This window comes from Phoxinus phoxinus (genome assembly GCF_949152265.1).
Source record: "Phoxinus phoxinus genome assembly, chromosome: 6".
Taxonomy (NCBI): domain Eukaryota; kingdom Metazoa; phylum Chordata; class Actinopteri; order Cypriniformes; family Leuciscidae; genus Phoxinus; species Phoxinus phoxinus.
In genome coordinates, this window is record NC_136881.1 from 12,174,518 (window position 1) to 12,194,816 (window position 20,299).

Consider the following 20,299-nt stretch of genomic DNA (forward strand, 5'->3'; position numbering starts at 1 on the left):
TTAAAAATAAAGTGTAACTAACCATATATATATATATATACATCGGCCATATATGAAACCCACATTATTTCCATTCTTAATATTTTAATTTCTACTGGAATAAATTTAGCAAGAGATGTAGGGATGTAGCCTGGCAAGCCAGACTTACATCAAAATACATTTTGCTGCCGCTAGGGTGCGTCTAGATTTCTAGACTAGTAGGGATGTGGATATATTAAAAAATAATCCAAAAAAATATTTTACTAAAATGTTAATATTATTTATTGTTACATTTAATAGTGGTGTTTGATAAGCCAAAGTTCACGTCCTTTGAAGTAAAGAATTGCTGTAGGTCCAAGTGAAACCTTTTTGAAATCTTTTCAAATCTTTATCTGCCACTGTTTGAGTAGCTATTTGCTATAACGTAGAACGCTGACATTCTCCCAAGTGAACCTGTTGTCGGTTCACTGGAACTCTACAAACAGATCAAATTTATCTTTAACCTGATAACATTACCAGGTCAAGCATTTATTGCACAATTATGAGTCTGTGCTTGTGTTAAAATGCATGTGCACAAACATGTAGTGTGGTTAGTGTTGAATACGCTTAAAAAACACTGAGAGATACGCTAACTGTTGTCATCTCTCAAAACGGCAGGAGAAATTAAAGAGAAACAGAAAGATGTCATTCTAACCGTCTATTTAAGAGCAGTTAAACACACAGTTACACAGCACTCTGAAAACATGTAGCCTACTGAATGTCAGTGGTTACAGCTGTGGTTATGGTTACTGGCTGGGGTTTGTGTGTGTCGTTGTAGTAGTTAGTGTATGTGTTTTTCTACACATAATGTGTTATGCGTTCAAGTCTTTTTTTCTTGCCGAATAACGCTGGTTCATTGTGAGTAAGACTGTACAAGCTGAATAATAACTAGTTGACTGTGTTGTGAAGGGAAGTAGACAAAATATCTTTCCACAGCTTTGTTCTTCACTGATGCTCTTGGTTTGTTTGTGTGTGTGTGTTTTGTCTCAGTGCATGTCAGCAGTGTTTTCTTGGCGTCTAATATGATAAGCTTGGCACGAATTCATGGAGTTTATCTGGAAAACCAGCTGTGAGACTGAAGATACCATAGTCTATTATTGACCACTTGACCACAGTTCAGTGATAAAGCAGCTCTCACACCACTATTAAGCCAGAATATCAATTGGTGTGCTATTTTAACTTGGGCCAATAAGCAACCACCCAGAAACACCCTTGCAGCCATTTAGCATTGTGCTAAAAATTATTCAGAACACTTAGTTTAGTTTTTTTTTATACTTTCCTTAATGTTTATATCTCTTTGACTGTAAGGCAGAGAAAATGGTGCATTTGTGTGTGATTTAAGGTGCGTCCCAATTCGCGTACTTATGCACTATTCTGCCGATTTGTAGAATAAATAGTGCAAGTTTTGTGTTCACACTGAAAATTCCAAAAATAAAAAGTGCACTTTAAATACCTGGTTGATGCACTTAACCGAGAGAGAAAAAAGAAGTGTGGAATGTTGGACAACTGTTTTATTTACGTAGTGGACGGGCAAGGGATATCAGACTCCAAATTGAATGACAAAAAATCTTCATACAGTGAAAAAGTTCATACACTACATGGCTGAGTACATAGTGCATATATAGTGTACAAGTGCATAGTGTATATTGCGTCATTTGGGATGCAACTCAGTCTTCAGAACTTCAGAAGCAAACACTATAATACTATTGTTTTGGCAAATAAAGTATATTTTGCTATAGACGGTAGCATTAGGGCCACAGAGTTAACTGAGTTGCCTTAAAATGACTTTTTAACGCTTTGTTTTGTCTGGATCATTAGCATTAGCAAAACTTGAGACTTTCATTAAATTGACGAATTTGGTTAAACCAAAAAAAGCCATTAAGCCAGCCTTCAGTGTCACATGATCCTTCAGAAATCATTCTAATATGCTGATTTGCCGCTCAAGAAAGTTTTCGTATTGTTATGTTGTAAACGGTTGTGCTGCATAATTTTTTTTGTGGAAACCGTGATACATTCCGGATTCTTTAATGAATAGAAAGAACAGCATTTATTTTAAATGTTTCTTTTTGTCAATTTAATGCATTCTTCCTACTAAAAAGTATTAATTTCATTATAAAAAAAAACATACTGACCCCAATCTTTTGAATGGTAGTGTAGTGTACACAATAATAATAATAATATTGATAATAATTTGATGATGAGGTGATTGTGGTCATAACGTGTATCACACTCTCTATAGGAGCTGTGAACTCAATGAACATGCATTCGGATGGATTATCACTGTTAATCTGAGCAGATTTGTGTGGGCTTTTAATCTCCCATTTTGAGTTAAGACCAACTTTAGTGAAACTGGCACATTTTATATTGTCTTTTCGTTTGTCATATCATCACCATCTCTCTCTCTCTCTCTCTCTCTCTCTCTCTCTCTCTCTCTCTCTCTCTCTCTCTCTCTCTCTCTCTCTCTCTCTCTCTCTCTCTCTCTCTCTCTCTCTCTCTCATCCACCAGGTCTAAAACTGCATGGACAGACTCTTGGCTGCTTAGCAACCAAGCATTCTAATATACACAGGAGGGCCCCTTATTTCTACAGAAGTTGCAGCCAGGAAGAGGTAATCTGCCCACCCATACACACACACACACACACACACACACACACACACACACACACACACACACACACACACACATGTTGGTGCAACTACATTATGAGGACTCTCCATGGGTGTAATGGTTTGTATACTGTACAAACTGTATATTCTATCCCCTTACGCTGCCCCTATCCATAATCACAGGAAACATTCAGCATTTTTACATTTTTAATGAAACATTGTTTTTTATGTTTCTTAAGCTATTTGAATTAAGAGGACTCATGAAATTTCCTCTTAAAGCACGTTTAAGTTGTAATACCAGTGTAATACGCATGTCATTATACAAATTTGTGTCCTCATAAATCACATAAACAAGCACGCACACGCACACACGCACGCACACACGCACGCACACACACACACACACACACACACACACACACACACACACACACACACACACACACACACACACATTGTGTTTTCATGTTTTATGGGGACTTTTCATAGACATAATGGTTTTTATACTGTAGGCTACTTTACATTTTCAAAAACATCACTTAGTATCACTATGATTTATAAGCTGTTTTCCTCATGCAGACCAAAAAACATTTTGTCCTCATAGGGTTTACCTGGACCACACACACACACACATATGCACATGCACACACACAGACATTCTTAGTCAACAGTGAGTGAACTTCAAGCTTTATGACTCATTGTTTGCCCGCGAAAACCCCAGCACCCTTCAACAGTGTGTTTAATGAAAATCTTTGAGTTTTATTTGTGTTTATATGGTATTTTTATGTGATGTTTATGCGTATGTCGCAGAGCAGGAAGGATTGTCCCTGCTGCTGCGTATGCTGGCATGAAGGGTTCTGGGTAAGGGGAGAAAAATGCATTCCAGGGCTACCTCCGAAAAGTCACTGGCTCTCCGACACATACACACACACACACACACACACATAGTCAATTCTGGTTGGTTACTGCGGCACGATTTGGCTGCAGCTACAGATAGAGGGGAGGGGTCTCTCTCTCTCCCTCTCTCTCTATGAGTCTCCGCTCAGTCTGAAACTGCGCTCTTGCAGTGCTTTTGCTGGCAGAATCACATGAAACAGGACATTCTGTCCGGGACGGGTTTACCTGTGGAAAATGTGCGTTTTGATAAGATGAAATACACTCTAGGATTGATTGGAAACACTTGAAAAGCAGGTACGTTTTCTGTGTCGTTTGTAAATCAGTAATTGCGTAGTTGCACGACAGAGCTTCTAACTTTTCTTCAGCTGTATGTATGAGAGGGATGTTTTCATGGTCAGCAGGAGCTTTTTCAATAACAATCACAGTCTAATAACTTATATTAGGATTGGAATGTAGATGTTTATACATTATTGGATCATTGAGTTTGTTCATATTGTGATTTGCACCTCATATTCGCCTATGTATGTGTATGGTGCCACACTAATTACATGTGCAGTTATGCAATGTAATGTTGATTTAATTGTGCATGTGATGCTGGTATTGATAAGTGTGTCATTGAATCACTGTGGCATATATGAATGATGTAGTTATTAGAGCACATCCTCTTTTTGGATGCTTTCCAGGGCTCTTTGACATAACCAGGGTGATCTATTGACCTGTTTATGCATGTTTCCTTGCCACAACATTACACACACCAAAGTCAAAATGCACCAGACACGATCGCTGCTTTAGAGGGACGTGACACTGTCTGTGTGTTATACGACTACTTGTCGTATATATATATATATATACCTTACTCTACCTAGCCTAATGAAAATCATAACCACTAACCACACTTTTACACTTTATTGACCCATAAATCTATCTTTTAATGGAGCACTGTAAAAATAATGTTAGTAAAAATAAATAAAAGAAAGAGTAATCTGTAGAGGCGTGTGGGTATTTTGGTATCAGAGACAGTGCAAATACCAAAGGAGACAGCTCATCTCTATGGCAACTGTTTGGTTCTGACAGAAGTATAGCCTATTTGGGAGCCGAGAGAAATCCAGAGGCCTTTACCTGTTTGAGAATATTCAGTGTGAAACTTCCTAAATGTATTGCTTCAATGTGTTAATACAGATGGGGTAAAATAGTGTTTGACTGTGAAATTTTAAATAAGTTTTAAAAAATGTAATAAGGCTCAAAATGTGTTCAGACACAATAACCTCGTACAGCACTTTGCATATCTGTTCATTTATATGCAAATAAACAAGTACATTCTTGTTTCAGAATATTCATGGCATTACGTCGTCGTCAGTTTTATTATTTTATGTTGTAGTATAACCCACCATATAGATTCATTGTAAATAACATTGGGGATAACATTATTCAGCTGACCCATGGGTCCTCTTGACTTTTAGTTCATTAATGATTGCCTAAGAATTCAAGCACCAGTAGATCTTTAGCTTTTTCTTAACGTGTTTAGCTTTTCTTCTAGTCAATTTATGGCTTGTGTAGAGTTGTGCACATTTGGACTTGACGCTCAGGCATTAGAATAAGCCAATGAGATCAGTTTTGGCACCAAGAGCTAGGCTACTCTTGGGGAATAAACACCTTTTCAACCGCTGTAGCACCAGCCTGCTAATGCTCAACTATGCAGTATAATTACACAGTATGGAGAGAGAGATACACAAAAAGACTAATACTCATTCTATATCTATATTTTATTCTATAGTTTACAGAGGAATTTGTTATTTTACAGTTTCACTATACAAAATCACTCTTACCTTTATTAGTATTGCTCTGCTTGTGCAATGCAACCAGACTGTTATCAGAATGCATACGTAAAGTTATCACATTGTGCAAAGTTCATCTGTTTCTGAGTTTGTGCTGTTTTCAATGGAACAGTTTTAATGGAACAGCTTTAGTCCCCAGGCTACGTCTACGTTTACCTGACCAGGGCACTTAGACAGGTGTCTGCATGTTTGAGAGAGAGACCTCTCTTCCGTCCTCTGTGCCTGAGCCTATTTTTAGGACTTAAGTGGAACGTGGCAAGAGGAATAAAACATTTAAGAATTAACAGTTTAGTTTGATTAAGCTTCTAAATTTAAAAAAAATTCAGGTTTTGTGATATTCAAGAGTGATTGTTCATAGGGAAACTAGAGGAGAGTGCTGTTAGAATGAGAAAGAGAGATAGACTAGCATGAAAACTGAGACACTGTTTGCATAATCTCACCCAGCATCTTGGAAAGAATGACATGTATATGGAGGTGTAACTGGCCACCCTAATAATTTATGTTATTTAAGTCACCGTCTACAAAGCTGATCGGGGCTGTCTGCACAGGCTTTAAGTCATATAAGGACAGTAGAGGTTGCAAACACAAGGAAATGCATTTTGTATCCTTTTGTCTGTCTCCTTTTTTTAAGCAGCCTGGATTTTGACAATGCTAAAAGTGGCCAAAAATAGTTGTGATGCTAAGAGCTTTGTCAGGTCATTCATTGGTGGTTTAAGAGGGCATAGCAGCTTTCGTCCTCACATGTTGAAATATTTTTATCCTAGGTCATCAGCGTGATTCGTTGTTAATGGAAATATCCACCTAATTACTAAACGGCTGCAGTTCCCAAATTATGAATATTAACCTGGGGAATTATGCAGGTGCTAAATGTGAAATGATGCTCAAGATGCTGTGCGGAAATATGATCAGATATTCTGTAAGACTATAGTGGTGGAGTATGTTGTCATTTTAGTTCTGGGAAAAACACATGTATTGTGTATCCTCTTGACAAAGAAACACTGTGACTCTTTGGAAGGTCATACTGAAACTTAAGTCCTGGGTTTTCCGATACCGAAACGGCTCAGTATTGATTATATAAGTTAATATGCCATCTTCTGATGTTGCTGGGGCCCTAGGCTCTGAGAATTGTTCTAGAAATCCACTCAGTTCAGTCCTAGAACGTCACATTCATTCTCTGGATCATTCCGTCAGGGATGGAAGCATTAGCCACCCTTCGCTTCACTGTTCTTTTTGCCCAGAGGGCCAGTGGGTAGACTGGTAAAAAAAACTGAGTTGATGTCAGTCATTCACTGGTGTGGTGATTCCATAAAGCACCATTCCCATTTAAAAGCACATGCAACTTCTGATTTTTTAAGTCTGGTGGATTTTGAAAGCAAAACATTTGTATGTTTAATAAGTTTGATAAGTAAGGGGAAAGGTGTCTGTGGCACTGTGGCAAAAATATTTTTTACATGTCTAATATGGTCAGTCCATTTAAATAGCATCTTTCGCAGATTATTCGTTTTAAATTATCATCATCTGATGATGACGAAACTGACTTTTTCCTGTGTAACACAAAAGGAGTAATCAAAATGTCAAAGGTGTGTTCCATAAAAAAAAAATCTAAATAAAACACAAAAATGTTGTTACAATATGTGTTCAAACTGAACCCTCATGTATTATCTATTAATACATGAATGTATTACCTCATGATTTTTGTCAAATGATAACTTTCATAAGTGCTTGGGAAGATGAACTAGGCCTATAGCTTGAGGATGATTATTGGGTGTTAGATATATGCACCACTACGTCATAGAGCTCATCGACTAAACCTAAAATATATCCCAACAGTCCTGACATGTAAAAAAAGTCAAACTTTTGCCCTGTAACCTCAGGCACATGTTTACACTCTGTCACAAATTGCAGAATTCTTTGAACTCTCTCTTTAAAACTGTCTCAGTTGTCCTAAGAATCAACTTTTATAATATATATAGATACATATCGAGTAACAGAGGCAGGGTGGAATCTTTTTTTGAAAAATGGCAACAATTTATTGCCTACTTTAAATATGCGTGCATGAAGGTATACGTAATAATATTTCACAATATTGTGCATTTTTGTGCATTTTTGATCAAATAAATTACTTTTCATTAACATGATTTACATTTGTATAGTTAGTTAAAGCTGCAGTCCGGCACTTTTTTGTGTTTAAAAATATCAAAAAAGACATTTTTGAAAAAAAACTTAACCAGCCAGTGTTCAAAACGATCTGCTTGCCTTACCTCGATTCAAAACGGTAAGCTTGTAATAATGATTTTAATTCCAGTGGTACTGGTGGATTTCCGCGGGAATTTCAAGCATGTCTTTGCGTCATTACGTCACTTCTGTACACATATAGAATGAGTCCCGGCTAGTCGGCTATATAGCGTGTGTGGATGATGGTGGAGATTTAGCTTAGCACTTGGTATGGCGGATCCCGAAAGTTTAAAGCGACAATCACCAGTGACAACTGGAGAGTCACCAGTTGTAAAACCCAAAAGACTTCGGACTTCAGAGTGGCTACAGAAAAAAAGAGACTGCAGCCGAGCCCATGCTAAAACAAGGATAAACATCAGCAGGGCTTTTGAAAGGTGGCGTGAACTCCGTGTTTTGAAGGGGTTCAAAATGTATGTGAATAAAATTTGATTATATTACAGTTTTAAATAAGCATTTGATTACACATACGTGTGTGTTTTTTATTTAAAAGAGAAACAGTTATAAGGAACATTAATTTGTTGGTATGACAATTAGAATTTATACTGCACAGAAATGAAAACTGAACTACAGGTAGCCCTAATACACATTAAATGTAGTCACGCAATAATGATGTAGAATAATTAATAATTTGAGAACAAAATATATTTTTCACGTTTTGACGTGATATGCAATCGTTAGATTTAATCAGCATGATATAGCCTACTGCAATGCTTCCCCCCACCCCCCGAATTTGGTCAGAACAAAAGTGAATGTTACTTACTTGTTCAGATGACATGTACCGATGAAAATTCTAATGTTGGTTAACGTTATACACTTTCAAAAAGTATACTCTGAGATTGCTGATGACAGTAGTACAGTATCCACAGCGACGCGGCAGCGACAGGTTCTCCTCAATACATTGTGTTCATCCGCGCTGTTTCATGCCGATTTACTACCCACGCACAGTTAATAATTCCGCGAATAACTGCAATTGCAGATTTCGAACAGAGATGGCGACAAAGAGGAAAAACGACGGACTGCAGCTTTAAAGGAGACAATTTATTTTATTTAAATTGTCTTTTATTTATAGTAATAATATAGCCGTTCTTTACAAATTACAAATTTTAGCTGTGCATCTAGCCTTGAGATTTATGATCTCTCTATCCCAGTGTGATGTCCGCTCTGAGTTATTTCTGTTGACAGGCACACAGTGCAGCACAACAGGGCTCGCTTTTATCGTTAGCCAATGCATTGTGTCTATGTGTGCACCTAAATGTATAGAAAACTATGCAAATCTGTCGGGTGTGTGGGGACCATGACAGAGAGTGTTGAGAAATCTGACATGTCTTGTAACCTCACCTTTGTTAACCCAATGCAAGGGAATGTCCCTCTCTTATTCTCATCACACCCCGGGGATAAGAGGACTGACCCTAACGCAGCAAGAATAATTGCTGCAGTATGTCTCTCTCTCTCTCACTCACTTTCTCTCTCTGGCTATATGTCTCATCATCACTATAATCCGAGATGTTAAAGCAAGAGTAATTATCAATCTCAGAAGATTACAGTGGCCTTGGACAACCAATGTTACACACGCTAAGAGAGCTATGTAGGCCAGGGTCATGTACTTCATGTTCTGTATCCCACTGCTATTTGAGCTGAGCACATAGGAAGCAAGAAATTGTTACATAATATCATAATCACTGAACGTACAGTGATATACAGGCCTGTTGTTGGTTGTAAGCAGTACTTTTAAGACTTATTGTTTTCTATTTCAACTGCTAATTCATGAGGCTTTTTTCTGTTTCTGATGGGATTTGTAGTTTCATCAACATTACTGTGCAAGAGTTGATATTTCAGCTCTAAAGAGATTAAAAAAATGTTTTGTAGCTTTTAGTCCATGTTTTTTTTTTTTTTTTTTTTTTAGCTTTGAAGTATATGCAAGCTCTATTAGGCAAAATAAAGAATACACTTTCCAGTTGCCAAACAATAGCAAGTAACAAATCATGCTATTTTAGGTCCCTTGGGAAATAAGTCTACACAGGAAATACAATTACTTTCATCAAACACTTTCATTTTTTGGTGAACTATCCCTTTAAATACCCTGTGTATTAAAAGGGATAGTTCACCCAAAAATGAAAGTTCTGTCATCATTTACTCACCCTCAAGTTGTCCCAAACCTGAATGAATTTATTTGTTCTGCTGAACACTTGTTTGTAACCAAAAAGTTGTGGGGCACCACTGACTCCCATAGTATGGAAAAACAAATACTATAGAAAGTCAATGGTGCCTCACAACTGTTTGGTTACCCATATTATTTAAAATATATTATTTTGTGTTCAACAGAAGAAAGAAACCCATACAGGTTTGGAGCAACTGGAGAGTGAGTAAATTATTTAAAATATTTGGGTGAACTATCCATTTAAGTAATTTATGCAACATCTAAACTAGTTCTACAATCACTGGTTAATTGTCACAGCCATATCACCCTGTAGCCTAAAACTGGTTGCACACTGTAGCATGGTTGAGCCTGGTCAGTACCTGGATGGGAGACCTCCTGGGAAAACTATATTGCTGTTGGAAGAGTTGTTAGTGAGGCCAGCCTTTTGCCTGTGTGTCCAGTAAAGTGATGGGGTCACTATACTGTACTAGACACTGTTCTTCGGATAAAAATGTAACCCAAGGTCCTGTGTGACTGTCTGTGGTCATTAAAAATTCAATGGCACTTCTTGTAAAAGAGTAGGGTTGTAAAGCTTTTGTCCTGGCCAAATTCCCTCCATTGGCCCATATCAGTCATTTCCTCCTAATAATCCCTATCCACTGAATTGGCTCTATCACTCTCTCTCCTCTCCACCTACAGCTGGTGTGTGGTGCACTGTGGCTGCCGCCACATCATCCAAGTGGATGTTGGACACTGGTGGTGTTTGAGGAGATCCCCCCTGATATGATTGTGAAGCACTTTACAGTAGTACATAGTAAAGAGCTATTTATTCATTCATTCATTCATTGTGTGGAACATTGTGTAGAGGCATGTTGAGAGCTCTAGTTTAAGGGGTTCAAATTAACATGCAAAGTAATAGGTTAAATAATAATTTGCTTTTTAAACATCTCATTAGTTTTGAAGCAGAAGATAATCCGATTTTGTCTCTGTTCTGCATCATTAAGTTTGCTTATCTCGTTCTCCGGAGTGATATATGGACTTATGTTGTCAGCAGCTCTCTCATCAACAGTAGCCACAGTCTGCCACATAGGCCTAAGCATATCTCAGGAAGGTCAACAGAGGAATAGTTTGCCAACAACTTATTTGTTGCCATGTCAATTAGACCATGCTATTCATTATCATTTGTGACATTTTCAAAAACTACAACCACAACATAACCTGTATACGGTTGATATCCGCAGTCCTACTCAATACTTTACAAATAATGCTTGAATTTTTGCAGTGTCATCATGAGGTCATGCACCAGCTCTTAGAAAGAGCATAGATGCATTTTGGCACCCACTCATCTTCCCAACCCGGGTAGATATCAGCCTGTTCTTTGTGTTAAAAGATGACTTTTGGTGTATTCAGCGAAAGGTTTCTGTGAGTAGAACAATCAGACTCTTGGTCAGGACCATTCAGCATTTGTCTGGAAACACAAGGACACCATTGTAGAAGTAACTGTCACCATTGCCTTGTGTGTGTGTGAGAGAGAGAATGCCCTGAATATCAAAATAAAAGCCTTCTCCTTTTATTAGCTTTTATCTGACCTACATTATCACCCTCATTTAATTGAAAAGTGTAACTCTGACATAATACAGAATTGATTGTGCATGTGCACTATCATATGTGTTTGCTTAATCTAAAATAAAGACATTTTCATGTAGGCAACTTCGAACAAGCTTTTCCATTACTCAAGCAGACTGACAGCTTTCATGAGTCAACTTAGAGAGAGATAAAGATTTTTATATTATATATGAAAGCATACCTCAGCATATGTATAATGGCAGCTCAATATATTATAAGTTGAACATTAATTTCTTGCAGAAGTGATATAAAAGAGTTTGTAGAGGTTTATGCTACATTATCTCCTTTGACTTTTCCTATATAGAGGAGTAGTTACCAGTAGAGGGCGGTCAAGTCAAGTCCTTTATTATTTAGTCAAACCTTTATTTACATAGCGTTTATACAATACACGTTGTTTCAAAGCAGCTTCACAGTGATCACAGGACAATGATTCAATGATGTAAAATTTAAATAATTCAGTGCAAGTGAAATTGCCAGTAGGGAGCAGTAGTACTCTTGTTTACACCATTATAAAATATTATGTTCTGGCTTGTTGTCTTCTCATCTAGATTTAATAACTTTGAAGATCATTTTTTTGTCAAAAAAAATTAATAATTCACATTTCCATTGGATTTTATTTTTCTTATATGACCCTGGTTTTCCTGTGTTTATCTCAAACTCTATATTGACATGCTGTTGTCTTTTCTTGTTTTTTAGAGTCATTAAAAGGGTATCAGCAAAACCATGGACGCCATCTTCTGAATGATCAAAGGAATAGACTTTCTATGATGAGAAACACCGTAATCCCATCTTCTACAAAGTTAAGTATTAACTGTTTATCAGGGCTGAATTGGATCTAGCTATGGGGGATTTGACTGTATGATAGTGTCTCAACCCACGTGTCTCATGGAACCACGAACAAACAAGTCTGAACTTCCACCTCCTGCGCTTCCCAAGATATCTTCTCAGGGATCTCAGCATGGGATGTGTCTCCCGTTACACAGTAGTGACCAGAGTAACAACACTTTCACCTCTGAGTCCTCTCTGTCATCATCCAAAACCTCGCTCCTGTACGATAGAGATGAGACATCACCGGACTCCATGCGTAGCTTGAGCAGCCTGAGTAGTGCCAGAACAGATAGTCCTCTGGACGTGGACATGCCAGATGTGGAGATGGGAAAAGCAATGGCCAACAGTGATGATTCAGGCATACAGAGCCCAGACTGCAGACCAGACTACAGTGAGGACAACGACAACTCAGTGTCTGTCTATCTGGATGCTAATGAAGACTGTTGGAGTGACAATGATAACCGTAATGTCACTTTGGTGGTAGCACAGAAGGTTGGTCAAACTGATGGTGATGATGCATTCTTGTGCTCTTCAGGAAATGATGATGATGATGACACTAAAGAAGAAGAGGAAGAAGAAGAAGAAGAAGAAGACTCTTTTCTTTCTTTATCCTCTGTAGAATTAATGATGAAAAGCCAAGTCGTTGCATCTGCTCTGGAAGTCTCCACCAGTTCTGAAGTGGCAATGCCAAACAGTGTTTTACCAGACATTTCAACAGCAGAAGTGCCTAATATGGCTACGGTGAATGAACCCCAAAGGGAAGTTGTCCACGAAAATGGGGAAGTCTCTGTTGAGTTGTCATCAGCCATTCAAAAAACTCACATCACGTATGAGACAGTGGTGTCTCCTGAAAACAAAGTCTCCATTTCAATAACAAGTACCAGAAACACAACTTCTTCTCGCTTATCCATCTCAAAAGAGGACAACCATCCAAAATCCACAGCAAAAAAGACCAATGATCTTACTGGACATTTTATTGCCAAGCCTCGTGCAAGGGCTGCTCCGGCCAAAGCCACAAAACCTGAGGTGAAGAGGTTCCCCAGGCCAGACCTGAGGAACGTGAAGGCCAAGATCATCTCCAGGGCTGCCTCTGTGCCAAGATCAGCCAATCCAGCAAAAACAAACACGAATGTTAAGCAGTCAGCTTCAGGAAGTGTGAAGGTTCCTGCTAGTAGGAAGTTGGAAGATAATGCTGTTGGAAAAAGAAGCAGATCATCGTCAGCCAATACAAGAGGAAAAGAAACAAAGACTTGCCCAAGTGAGGTTGCATTTAATGGCGGTCAGGAGAAAGATGTAAACACTTTATCCTTGCCAACACAAGAAGAAGAAACAGCAATGAAGTCAGAATGTCCTTCTTCAACTGATTTAAAAAATGAAGGAGAACCTCAACTTGAGAAAGAAGCTGGGGAAGAAACCTCTAAGAGTAACAGCAAGGTTAGTGTTTCAATTGTCCTCTTATTCAACTTCTCTTGTGCAGTTTAATTATTGATTGTTATAATTTACTTTTTATCATCTAACTTTAAGCATTAAAAAAAAAAAACGTTTATATAAGTTTTTTTTTACATTTAGAAACGTTTTTTGCATTTTGATCAAACTTTTATTTAGGTTTATTTATTTACATTTGACTATTATAAAATTGTGGTAACAAAGTAACAGTAGATACATTAGTAACAGTAACTTTTATTACTAAATCTTTTATTTATTTAAAAATTGTACTGTTATTAAAACTATAAAATATTATTTAAATACTTTACCATTTTTTATAGTGTATGTAAACCTTATCAATATTAAAGCCTCTATTCATATCTTATTTAGTTTTTAACAATTAGGTTTTCTACAGGTTTATTAAAATTTTACTATGTTTAGTATTTTATATACATGTTTTCACATTTAGAAAGTTAGGGTTTTATTTAAATTTTACTATGTTTAGTATTTTATATACATGTTTTCACATTTAGAAAGTTAGGGTTTTATTTAAATTTTACTATTACGTTTTATTCGCGTTTTTATCTTTTATCAAAAACTTGTATTATTATTAAAATGTTCATTATAGTTTATTTGTCACAATTCTGCAAGACATAGAACCCAGACACAAATGAGCAGACAAGTGTTTTTATTAACACTGAAGACTAGAGACAGCAGGGACAGTGAAGCGTGAATCAGTTCAACAGTAGGGCAGGGCGGACAACACGACGACAGTCAGGATGGGGGACCACTGAGACGACAGTAAGATGGTGATGACGTGAGTGATAAAGGCAGCTCCAAAGCAAAGACCAGACAGGAACAAGGAACTCGTAGCGCGATGTAGATATGAGATGTTGCACCAGTCTTGCCGCCAGGTAGAGGCTCACAGAACCAGAAGCTTGAAATAGGAGTTTGATAGTTGCACCAGTCAGGCAGATACGAGTCAGTGGCCAGGGGACTCAGGATACAGGGCAGGAACATACAAGATGACCCAAGACAAGATATAGTAACAATTAAGAACCAAAATAAATCTGATAAGATAAATGACTAGAGAAGCAAAAGTAGAGAAGTAAATGTAACAAAAACTAGATCTAAAATCAAAACTGAAATTGCAAAAGAAAAGCAAGTCTTCCACTACACAGGGAAAATAACTTAAGAAAATAACTTGAATTAAAATTCTACAACAAAAGAGAACTCAAACTAGATTATACAGACAAAGCAAAAGCTAAGCAAAACAGAAGCAGAGAGAAACAAAATAACAACAATGATACTCTGATACTAGGAAAGATAATTAAAAAACCTAGATTACGCACTAAGATATTTTCAAGAGCACAAACTGGAACCGATCACATACACAAAACGAACCAGCACAGTCGTGAGGGAAAGAGGCACAATATAAAGGGACCAGAAAGAGGCACAATATAAAGGGACCAGAGCACACGAGGATCAGGTGAGCACAATTAGTGAAATGAGGACAAGCCGTGGACTAAACAAGGGGGCGTTGTAACAGGAAACATGGAGGCGGGACATGAGGAGCACATGGTTCTTTCTTGGTCAGTGTTTGCCATGTGCTCCTCATGTCCCGCCTTAATGTTTCCTGTTACAACGCTCAAACACAAGACAAACATAGAAACATGAAACCACAACAACACAGACAAGGCTGCCAGGGCAGAACCCTGACATTATTATATTATTATTGTTGTTTGTTTAAATTGCATTAATATTAAAGCATTAATTCGATTTTTATTTCGATTTTTTTATATAGAATGATTTTAGTATTATTATGAAATCTTTACAGATTATTTATCTAAAGTTTATTATGATTAAAACTTTTATTAATATTGTATTTAGTACATTTAATATTCACATGTACATGTCTAATTAAGCATCTTTTGTCAAATTATCTCTTCTGGGATGCACAGAAAGAGTCAGACTGAGAGCTCAGCCAGTTGAAACATGTTTATTTTAATCACCAATAGAAGAAAGTATTAATGTTTAAGAAGTATTCTTGATTCTCAACTTGTGTTAAATGTGACCAGATAGACCTTTCAAGTTGTTTGTGTAATTTATAGTCATACATCCAAATCTTGGTCTACTTAAACTGATATGTTCATTTAAAGCCACATGTTAACAGCAGCTGTCTGTTTCCATGTCAATGAATCTCCTTATGAGGAGAACTGCTTCAACAAGTCTGACTCTATTCGTGCCATCACATGATTGTGCTATGCTGTTATTCAGGCTTAAATGTGTTATTAGCTTGGGCCGAACCAAATGTCAAGAGTAAATGAAGACCAAACAAAAGGTTTTTCAAATGTAAATACTGTGATTAGAGGTTTTCAATATCTGTTCACTGTCAAGAGTCTTACGTCTTTTGCATGTTTCATTATCACTGTTAAGAAACACCCAAGAGCCAGTTCCCTCTCTCACTTTCCTGCCTTTTTCAACTTGGTTAGAGAACATGAGTGAGATGTTTTTGCCAGTAAAACAACTGTCTTGGAGGGAAAAGAACAGAACGTGGAGGGAAACATTCCTTAGTTTAGAGGACTCATGAACACTGATTCAGACAACAGAATCTTTACACAAACTCACTCCATGTGTGTGTTGAGTGTTTAAAAACGAGGGGGAGAAAAGGAAAAGATCTGGGCTGGTCCTGGCATCAGAAGCCCTGAGGGAATAACACAATAGAAACGCTTTTCCCTATGCTTTTTTCTTTTTTTTCTTCTTCTGCTTTTTTTTTTTGTAGCAGGCGAGTCTTATTTCCCCTCCCTCCTTTCCACTCCTCCTCCCTCTCCTTCAGCGCTCTCGCTTCTCTCTCTCTCTCTCTGTACCGCTGCACATTTTCTGTCTGTTCTGTGGAATGGCCAACACTATGGTTACCCTGCGGCGCCCAGAGTTGGGATCTCTGGCTTGGGATGCTGTGACTAACCAACGACTCTTTCTCCAGACTGTGTCTTCCAAGCTGGGACCATCTCTAGGGACTAACAGTACTTCCACCTCTGGACCCCCAGAACCCAGACTGAAGCCCTCTACCAGAGAAGCCCGACCCACAGGTAGTCTGGGTCCACCGGGAGGACGAGCGGTTCAGCCGGCTGGTGAGTTTTGCTTGTTTAACGCACCACATGCACAGAGTAAAATCTCACAGGCATTGTTCAAGGAAGTAGACAGAGTGAACGCTACAGTGGAAGAGCCTGTAGTTTTGTTTTGTTCTGTTCTGTGTAATGCTTCCTGCAAGCTTATACTGATATTACAAGTGTTTTACCTGCATCACTGTTACAGTTGAGGTAACTGTGCTAGAGTGAGGAATCTAAAATTCTGCCTTTAATTCAGTTTTTCTGCTGCACATTTGCAATTTAATTTGACATTGCAGGGTTGTTGTTTTTTTTAGTGTGCATACATATTGTTTTTATTTAAAGCAAATTACTTAATCTTAAAGCTGATTAAGCTAAACTATAATGATTGTTATTGTTTATGTTTTTAATTGTACTTTTTTTGAGAAATTGAGAAACTTTTTTAAAGAAATGTTTAATTTTATTTAGCAAGGATGCAATAATGATTAAAAGCTCACCAACTCAGTAAAACACTTTGAATCATTATTTCATCCTTGCTAAATAAAAATATTAATATCTTACTGATCCCAAAAACGTACAATTAAAAACATAAATAATAACAATCATTATTTAAGTTATTTGTTTTGCTTTATATAGAGACCCCTTTCAAAAACAGAAAGATTGCTGCCAATCTAAAACAAATTAACTGTGTATATATATATTTTTTTTTTTTGTGTGTATTATTTTTTATAACTTATTTTGTCAAATAATCGACTCCATCCCTTCTTCAATTACTAACAATTTCAAAAAAATAATAATAATACAAGAAAAATAATAAAATAAATAAATAATTACCTAAACCCAAAAGTATTTTTGCATTATGTGTAAAAAAACATTATTTATGATTCAGTTTTAAGGATGTCTTCGGACACCTTCAAATGGAAGGTTTTGTCAGATTTAACTATATATTCTGGGGACAAACATGACTTTTATAGTGGTACTCATTATTTCAAAGTATCATAAATAACTGTTTTGCTTTAAATCGACTGATATCAACAGGTTTGTGTGAGAATTTGGGTTGGCGTTTAGCAAAAAATCACCTTAGTTTAAAAACCATTAGGCCTATAAAATGTCCTACTAGTGAATCTAACATGTGTCTGGGTCATCGAGCGAGTGGGAAGCTGCAGCTGGTGTTAATATGCCGGCAGAATTCAACACTTTAGGTTCCAAACTCTGCGTAGAGTTACGTAACTCTCCTCTCTTTCTGTGGCCACATGTTACACACTTGAGTTTAACACTGCGCTTAACTTCTGTTTCCTATCTCATATTGTCCATTCATTTCTCTCGCTCTTTGTCAGCTTCTCTCTTTCCCTTCACCCATGCCATCGTGTGTATGTCTGTCCATTTGTGTGTGTAGCCTAAGGCAGTTTTCCTGTGTTGGTCAGAAAAAGACATTGTGCTCAGTGTGTGTGTGTGTGTGTGCATGTCTACACTTTTGAAAAGTTTGGGCCTTAACCTTCCTCTGTGACATATCCTTTTCTTTCTCTTTTTCGTGTTTCCTCTTTCTTTCATTACACGTGGATGCAGGGATATGTTTGGGTGCATGTGGTTTCAGGGGCCATATTCTATATGTTTGTGTGTGTCGTGTTTCAATGTCAATGAAAAGCAAAATTGAATCAAGGAGAGAAGGTCACATTCCAACTAGACAATCGTCGTCTTGTTTTTTCACAGAGACCACAGGCCCACACTGTGACTTTTGCTCCACAATTTAATAGTTGACAATCAGGGGAAAGTTTTGTGTTGAAGGATATCTGTTACGATGGGGTCAGTCTCAGGAAACAGTGGCATATTTTATGTTCATAATGCAGAGGACATTTGATGAAAATAAATAATTCATTTAATGGGAAGAAGGGACTTACTTCATAAAGGTGTAAAGTTTCTCTTACAATCTTTATGTTTAAATATTGGCCTCATCAAGCTGAATAGTTATGGGGGATAAAATCAGTGATTTATGTAAAATATTTGTTATAAATAATTTGTATAATTGTTCTTTGTACAAAGCACAAGATTATTGGTTGTAAATTAGTGGTTCAATAAGTGGACTGTGTTTCAATTATATTTACTAAAGGACATTATTAGCTAAATCTGCTAAATCATTATATTTATATAGGTTCATATAGATTCCGCTCAAAAATGTTTCTGATCAACTGTTATCTTATATGGATATCATAAAAGTATAATAGGCCTACACTACCATTCAAAACTTTTTTTTTTTTTTAAGAAAATAATACTTTTATTCAGCATTAACTTGATCAGAAATGAAAGTGAAGGAAATGTTTATGTTACAGAAGATTTCCATTTCACATAAATACTGTTCTTTTGAACTTTAGATTTATCAAAGAATCCTGAAAAGAAAGTGTATTACAGTTTCCACACATATTAAAGCTGCTCAACTGTTTTCAACATTTGATAATAATAAGACATGTTTCTTGAGCACCAGAATGAGCATATTCGACTGATTTCTGAAGGATCATGTGACACTGAAGACTGGAGTAATGATAATAATAAATTACATTTTAAAATATATTCAAAAATAAAACAGATATTTAAAGTTGTAATGATATTTCACAATATTAGTTGATTATATATCATAATAACAAATAAATATCTTCAAATTTACAATTTAAACTTACATTTACAATATCATTACAAATTTATGACACTATTTCCTGTGAAATAGGCTACCCTGTACACATCCCATCCACTTGGCCACAAAAATGTACAGTAGCTGTGCCACTTGTCGGAGACCTCTTTCTATGTGTTTGTTTGCTTTCCTTATCTTGTTTTAGTAGTTTATAGCCACGAGTGATCAGATAAGTACTTTCAAATTAAAACCCCAAAGTCAGACTTTGCCTGGAAATGAACGAGCAAGATGCAGTAGCATGTGTTTTCCAACAGGTGGCATTTATCTCATTTTTTGGTCTCACTGCTTTTGAATTCGGTGCCGTTTAAAACTTAGGAGAGGAAAGAGCAGGGAGTTCAAAGAGTGGTTTCTGGATCAGACTCTGGAGAAAGTGAAGAATCTCTCTGTACTTTACCAACAGATTCAAACCTGCATGTAAAAACACCAGCTGACATAAAGGGATATTTGTGTTGGTTGGTCTCCATAGCAGTGCCCCCAGAAGACCTTACATTATGTACAGTACAGGATGTGCTTGTGTGAGGTGTCGTCTCTCTCCCTCTTTAATTCACAATAACACACACAAGTGTTCTCACACATAGGAACTGATCGGTAGTGTAGTAAAAGAAACAGGATACAGGAAACACAACAAGATTTCCCAGCACACTACTGCACATTTCACGAAGAAAAAGACACAAACGTAACTTCCCAATGGTGGTACTTTAAAAACTGATCAAATTGAATTTAATGGAAAATTAATCACTTTTTCACTGTGGTGCGGAAATCATATGCACATTTGAGCATATTTGAACAGCTTCGTCTTTGACCTTCATCTAAAAAATATGTTAACATTCATAACACCAATGACATGGAATATGTTTTATACATATTATTTTATAATATTATTTACGCTACCGTTCAATGG

The 20,299-nt window shown here is 36.9% G+C and overlaps 1 protein-coding gene across 4 annotated transcripts in view; it reads left to right on the forward strand.

The window, feature by feature from the left end:
- Positions 1-20,299, forward strand: part of mtus1b (microtubule associated tumor suppressor 1b) — a 53,301-nt gene that overhangs the window by 2,926 nt on the left and 30,076 nt on the right. For 3 of the 4 annotated variants that reach the window (XM_079615619.1, XM_079615622.1, XM_079615620.1), the window contains exons 2-4: positions 2,525-2,625; positions 12,052-13,617; positions 16,592-16,739. In XM_079615619.1, coding sequence (XP_079471745.1) covers positions 12,214-13,617; positions 16,592-16,739 — 1,552 coding nt within the window. In that variant the 5' untranslated portion in view covers positions 2,525-2,625; positions 12,052-12,213. Of the gene's footprint in view, positions 1-2,524; positions 2,626-3,669; positions 3,817-12,051; positions 13,618-16,591; positions 16,740-20,299 lie in introns of those variants that run through there. The other variant, XM_079615621.1, reaches the window with a different exon arrangement.